Source organism: Sinocyclocheilus rhinocerous, unplaced genomic scaffold, assembly GCF_001515625.1.
Source record: "Sinocyclocheilus rhinocerous isolate Xijiao unplaced genomic scaffold, SAMN03320098_v1.1 scaffold1084, whole genome shotgun sequence".
In the NCBI taxonomy this organism is placed as follows: domain Eukaryota; kingdom Metazoa; phylum Chordata; class Actinopteri; order Cypriniformes; family Cyprinidae; genus Sinocyclocheilus; species Sinocyclocheilus rhinocerous.
In genome coordinates, this window is record NW_015656001.1 from 1,151,136 (window position 1) to 1,158,468 (window position 7,333).

At 37.1% G+C, this 7,333-nt stretch overlaps 1 protein-coding gene across 1 annotated transcript in view; it reads right to left on the bottom strand.

Annotated features, from left to right (window-relative positions):
- LOC107719156 (zinc finger protein ZFPM2-like) overlaps positions 1-7,333 on the bottom strand; it is a gene marked incomplete at its 5' end in the record, with an annotated part of 118,792 nt that overhangs the window by 56,075 nt on the left and 55,384 nt on the right. Inside the window, one exon of the mRNA XM_016526526.1 lies at positions 2,273-2,384. Coding sequence (XP_016382012.1) covers positions 2,273-2,384 — 112 coding nt within the window. The remainder of the gene's footprint in view (positions 1-2,272; positions 2,385-7,333) is intronic.

Below are 7,333 nucleotides of genomic sequence, written 5' to 3' on the forward strand. Positions count from 1 at the left end.
GTAATGCGAGTTCATGATCCGATTCGTGAACAGATGATTCTTTTGATTCAATCTTTTAAATTAATAATTTTTTTATTTAACGAAACCAGTGTGGATGGTTCACATTAAACGGGATAGATCTGGGGTGTGTTTCCCAAAAGCATCGTTAGCGAACTGTGTTTGTTAAATTACATTGAACTATAACGACATTAAGTTACATGCGACCGTAGTTGCTTTGGGAAACGGGCCCTGTCAATTTTGTCTCAGTGATTCTTTTGTGCCGATCACTTCTCCACAGAGATGATTATCAGTGAAGTAATCACTTAAAGTTTGGTCCATTCATTAAACAAATCTATTGTATAACTTGGAGAACTGTGCCAGTTGTTTTGGCTACTTTTATGATATGTTTGGTGTGTTTGGATTTGTTCTGAAGTTTGGAATGCGGCATGAAACAGCACGGAATCCCATTCATTGTATTCAAATTGAATTTATATTGATTGGTAGATTTAAATGACACAAATTTTTTTGTTGTAATCTGTAGTGAAATACATTTTAAAAGTAACCTTCCCAGCCCTGTTTATACGTGCACCTCAATGCAATATAGCCATCAAAGCATGCGTTCATAAAGAACAACACTTTAATTGGTCATGTCAGCATGCTTCCCTTACAAAAATGTATAATGGACACCACAGTTTCTGCTAAAATACAATAGCGACTGCTTGCTAGGCTAATGACTGAAATTAGCCAAATTACCTTGCTAACACCTCAGCTAATACCTATTACCTTGTTAAGAAGAGTTGTTGAGAGACTTACTGGACGAGAAAAAAATCGGTTGAAACACTGATGGAATCAAGCCAAAATAGTGACCACAAACAACACGCTAGCAACTACCCGGCAACCCCCTGACAACCACCAACAACAACCCTAGCAACCAACAACCCTAGCAACCATGCAGCAATGCTCATGCAAAAACCCAAAACAGCTTACAAACAGAGTGACACATTTTCCTCAGACAATATAGTTGTTTCTACAGTAAAACTGTGTTCATGTGCTATTAGCTACTATCACATCAGCAAAACATGAAATTGTAATGACAATTTTATTGTAAATTGTAACCTACATTTTTACAAAACTCCAAAAACATACCTATACATACAGTTTCCAGCTGAAATGAACACTAATGGCAGTAAAACACCAACAACTTTTATTCCTGTTGACACAAATTATGATTACAGGGCAGATTATCTATTAATAAATGTATTTTTGAGCAGTTTCTTGCATTGCATGTTATGACCTCAAAACAGTTTTACCATAGTGCATTATTTATGATACATTTTGATGTTTGCATCACAAACCAGCTACATATGCATTGTTTTTCCGACGTAGTAAACTTGCTCGGCAGCCCACCTGGTACAGCACAGCACTTATGATGCGGAGCATCAGGTATGAATCTTGTGAAAAACTAAAATGGCATGGTTGCTTTATCAAATCCATTTTTACCCCAGGTTTGCTTTTGGTAACACTGTTGGTTAGGTTTAGGTTGGGTTTTAGTACAGGACAGGTGGTTCTTAATAAAAACACCTGTAATATAAAACGTAATAAACGTAATAAAAACACCTGTTTTGGATAAAATTGAACACTTTTTTTAGTGCCACTCACTGGATATTTCATTTTGAAATTGATGCGAAATGTGCAAGAAGCAATGTAATATCATTTTGCAGAAATGTCACCACAGGCACGCATTCCAATGAGCCTGGATTGGAATTTATTCTGATTTTACAGTAATAATAACTGTTGAAATGATAGTATTCTGGTGGAATACTAAGAGGTGTAACGTGTTGCTACCTGTAGCTGTGTATTCTCACTCATATTGTGTGAAGTTTAGACAGCATAGATGGGTTATTAGATCTTAATGTTGCGTTTGAAGTCCAGATGATTTGCTACATGTGCGCAGCTTGATGCTTGAAGAAACGCGTGTGAATCACTGACGCCTTTGGGCCATCCGCTGTTGAAATGCATTTGGAAACACGGAAAATAATGTCAACAAAGCAAATGTCAGCGAATGACATTTGTCATAGCAAAACCACAATGACCTGTGACCTCACGACCTTACATTACAAATCACACCGCTAATAGATGTAAGAGACATGGGAACTGAAGCCACGCCAAATATCTCTGAGCATTAGCTGTACACACACACACAAGTCAAAAGAAAAGAAAGAAAAGAGATGCAGATAGCGGAAGTGTGCGGTGCTGGTGTGTTTGGTACGGGGCAGATAAAGCGTCCTCTTACCTTTGCTGTAAACCACACAGTTGTTCTTGTTGTCGTCTGTTCCCTGCCAAGTCACATCCAGCAGCCACCTGGGGCCTGCGTTTAGCACCAGCGGGACGTGCAGCTTCATCTTCTGCAGTGGTGGAGATAACACACACACACACACACACACACACACACACACACACACACTATTTGGGGACAATTTAGCAACAAGCTCATAAGCACAAGGAACTTTATGATTTTCAACAGGGCACAACAATAAAGATTATATGTTTAATTCAGATTTCACACACACACACACACACACACACAAATCATTAGTTTATTTGGGGACAATTTAGCAACAAGCTCATAAGCACAAGGAACTTTATGATTTTCAACAGGGCACAACAATAAAGATTATATGTTTAATTCAGATTTTTTTTCTTACACTTCCAACACAGGGAGTATCGGTTTTGGGTCAGTTAATGACCCTTGAATTAACATGCATTGATCTTGTACATCATTTTTTTTTTTTTATGAAATGCAAATGTTTTCTGTGATGTATTCTACAATGTTGTTGTAAATTCTGCTCATTTATCACCAAGATTATTATACATTTTCTGTTATTTATTAATTAATATTTAGTTTAGTTAAATGTCGAAAAATTAGTGATTGTCTTGAAAGCATCAGTATGAATGTGTTTAGCTGTATTATTTCCAGCTAGCTGCATATTTTTTGTGTAAAGAAAAAAAAAATATATACACACACACACACACACTCACACAAAATAAAAATAAAATAAAAACCTTACAATTTGAGGATGAAAAATAAAAACTGATCATTCTTTGATGGTGGGGAACTATAGATTTTATAAATATATTCTAGAGACATATTTTCTTATGTGTGTCAGACTCTGTTCCATGTGTTGTGTGTGTCCTGCTCCCCATGTGCCTTCCCATGCCCTTATTTGATTAGTTTCCTGTTCCTCCCCTGATTAGTTTAGTTCATTTGTCCCAGGTGTTCCCCATGATGTGTCATTGCTCCCAGGTGTGTCTCGTGATCCCCTCCTCCTGTGTGTATTTAAAGTGTTCCCAGTCCCTACTTCTCGGTCCGCTGTTGTACGTCTTCCGGTGAAGGTCTTCCTGTGTTCGTCTCCCTTGGTTCCAATAAAGTCCTGTTAAAAGCATTCTCCAGCGTCTCCTCGTCCCTCGTGTGTGTGACATCGTGACAGATTCTCCAGCGTCTCCTCGTTCCTCGTGTGTGTGACACCGTGACAATGTGTAAATGTCAGTATGTTCAGTAAATTTTTCAAAAAATTAAATTTCAGCAAGGCTGAATTAAGAGATCGGAGTAATGGCTACTGAAAATTCACCTTTGCATCACATGAATAAATTACATGTTAAAATGTATTAAAATGAAAAATAGTTATTTTAAATTGTAATAATATTACTGTTACTGTTTTCACTGTATTCTAGTTCAAAAACATGCAGCCTTGAGAGTATAAGACACTTCTTTCAAATCATTAAAAAAGCTTACAGACCCTAAACTTTTGGTTTAAGTCACTATGATTTGCAATAACAACATTTAATACATCATAGAAATCCAAATATTTTACTGTACGTTTTTGCAAAGTGTACAAAAAAATGGCCATCATTATTGTTAAGACTTGGGAATAAAGGGAATGAACATAAAACTGAACCGTTTTAGAATAGACCAAAGAACAAGACAACCAGTCTGTCCTGTGGATGAGAAGAGGAGAATTCTGGGATATATATATGCACACATGATGAGAAGTGACACTGAAACTCAGGCAGTTTCTAGAGTTTAATGGTGTGTTCAGTATCAATAACCTCTCCACTAGCCTAGCGTCCTCTCATTTAACTCTGGAGAGTGTGGAATTATCAGTCCGAATTTTTCCCAACGATCCAGTTTCTGATCTCTCCGATTACGGCCTGATCTCAGGTGCCTGGGAATAGCAAAAAGAATGCAGACGGCTTTCGGCGAGGAGAAGGCGAGCGTTCAGGACTGAACTTTGGCCACATTGTGCCTCCCTATCGCCACCATCTCACTATTTCCTGCGACGGGCCCAGAAGAATTTAAAGAATCAGTATCCATTTCAAAGGCCGATTGAGGTTACGTTTTTATAATGCTCCAGCAAATTATTCCGAATGTGTAACGTCATTTTTCTTTTCTGGCTGGGGTCGAAACGCGCCGCTTTAAGTTCTATCTATAAGGTAAAAGCGTTAAGATAGAGAAAAGCTACTAAAATGCACTCGCACCCTTTTTGTGGAGAAAGGGCCGCTGCTGCTGCCCGGCTGTTCTCTATGCCAGTTTTTTTCTATTTCATTTTTCAAATGGCTTTTTTTAAAGGCCAATGAAAGCCTAGAGAACATCATCTCCTCACTCCGAGGCAGGATTGGTAGAGATCTTGGACAGCTGTTACAGTAGCCCATTACTGGCAGGCAAAATGTCTGTCTTTCTGGGCCATTAGACGTGATGCCCCAGGCACACCTTCATTAGAGTGCAGCAGAAATAGTTCAGCTAAGTGAAAATGGGCTGGAGTCCCTCTCAGGCGCCTCACGTGACATCATTTCCTTTCCCGAGTCCACATCCCCTGCAAGTGCTGAGCTATTGCGATTTGCTCCTGCAAAGTATGCATTTGTGACAGATAAATGTCAGAAACACACTGTCAAACTATATGTGAGAAGGAAGTGTTGCTCAGTGGTTGCTCTTTCAAAGCTCATTTAAGCATCAACTTTGTTACAGATTATATTCTTTAGAAGAAATAACAGACAGCATATACAATTATAAAATTATTGTGGGTGGCAAAGTTCAGATTATGAGAGAATTTAAAGAGAATCTACTGAGAAATATTTGCGTTAATAAATGAAGATCTCTCAAATTTGACTGCAGATTTGCTAAAAATAAAGGTTCCATGAAGAACCTTTAATGTTCCATTGCACAAAAGGTTCTTTATAGTGGAAAAAAGGTCCAAGAGATTATTAAAATGGTCTTCACACTATAAAAAGGGTAATTCAAGAACTTTGCACTCATGGTTCTTCTATGGCATTGCTGGGAAACCCCCCTTTCGAAACCTTTAAGGTCTTTGCACACTGAGTCCGAAATTCTCGGACGTTAAAAAATAAATACGACCTCACGTTGTGTCAATCACATTTACACATACTGCCTCCGAAACTTTCGTCTGTCATAAAAAAAATTCGGATCAGGTTCGATTTTCTGTGTTTTTGCATCCATAGTAAGAATTTTGATAGGAAAGGATCACAAATACGAAAAAAAAAAAAAAATGAAAAAACGCATACGAAAATTTCAGACTTGGTGCAAGGACCTTTACTCTTCAAAATAAAATTTCTTTATTGGTGTTGATGGTTCCATGAAGAACCTTTAACATCCATGGAAACTTTCCATTGCATAAAAAGTTGTTAAAGTGGAAATAGGTTCTTTAGATTATTAAAATGTTCTTCACACTAAGAAAAAAAAGTTATTTTAAGAACTTTTTACTGAAAGGTTCTTTATGGAACTCACAATGGTTCTTCTGTCATCGCTGCAAAAACCCCATTCTGGAAACTATATTTTTAAGAGTAGTATCTCACAATTTGAAACAGAGGTGAGAAACTCACAAAATAGTTACTTGTGAGATTACAAACATCATTTTCTCAGCAGACGCAGGAATCTTGAGAAAAGTCTTCATTTGCTCTCCATTTAATTTAGAAGAAACAAATGACATATTAAAAGATTTTCATGATTTTTATCCATTTGCTGTCCATCTAATTTAGGAGAAACAATTGAGATGATTTCAAAATTCTTTCAGTAAAGTCTTGTCGTAAAGGGTGTTTTGACCCTCCCCTGGCAGTCTCACCCACCTGGATGTCTACGTGGGCGTCTTTCCCCAAGCTGGCAGTGAGACAGAGAACCCTCTGACATTTAACACTGCTCCCATTTCACATCTCAAATTAGCCATACAATAATGCCTTATATCCAGGCTGACCTGAGAATTTTACAGGCCTGTCAAAGAGCACCGGAGACCGTCTGATTGTTGCCACGACAACTATCTAAAATGAGAATCGGATTAACCCTTTCTCTGATCCCCACCGTCTGGAGTCATCTCTTATTCAGAAGCAAAGATCTGCCTGGTCTGCCCAGTCTGTCTGTCGCTCTCTCACTCTCTCTCTCTTTCTTTTAAGGCCCAGAAGCTCTCCAGCCAAAGCAGCTAATGATGCAATTCATGAAAAAATGGGCACACATGTGAATTGTTATATGCAGATGAGTATCATGTGATGCAAATCCTGCTATTCATCAATATTATATTCTGTATGCAGTAGGCAGATGTTTCAAAAGGTGTCTCAAAATATATGACATGACCTGCATGTTTAATTTAGTGTGGCTCTGTTATGGTTATTCTGTATTTTAATGCAATTTTGCGTAAAAATATCTTTGAGTATTATAGAAATATATACAATACTGATCAGAAGTTGAATAATTACAGTTTTTGTTATTGTTTTTGAAAGAAGTCTCTTATGCTCATCAAGGCTACATTTATTCGATCAAAGATACAGTAAAAACAGACATATTTTGAAATATTATTACAATTTAAATGAAACATTTTCTATTTTAATTGAATTGAAAATGTAATTTATTCCTGTGATGCAAAACTGAATTTTCAGCATCCTTATTCCAGTCTTCAGTGTCACATGATCCTTCAGAAATCATTCTAATATGCTGATTTGGTGTGTAATTATTATCAGTTAATAAAAAAAATAACCCTTTAGTGCAACATTCCCAACAATTCCAAACTTTGCACAGTATGCATACTGTATACTATACTATTCTGAGTTGATCTCTCAGAGACCCTTGCATCACTTTGCATCTATTGAAACTAGGGCTGGACGATATGGCCAAAATTGATATCACGATATATTTCTTAATTTCGGTCGATACGATATAATTCCGATATCGATATGAACACTATTTATCTGAAACAGAAATCTTTTGTAACATTATAACCTTTATCATCATCACTTTTGATCAATTTTAAGCATCCTTGCTAAATAAAAGTATAATTTCTATAATTTCTTTCCC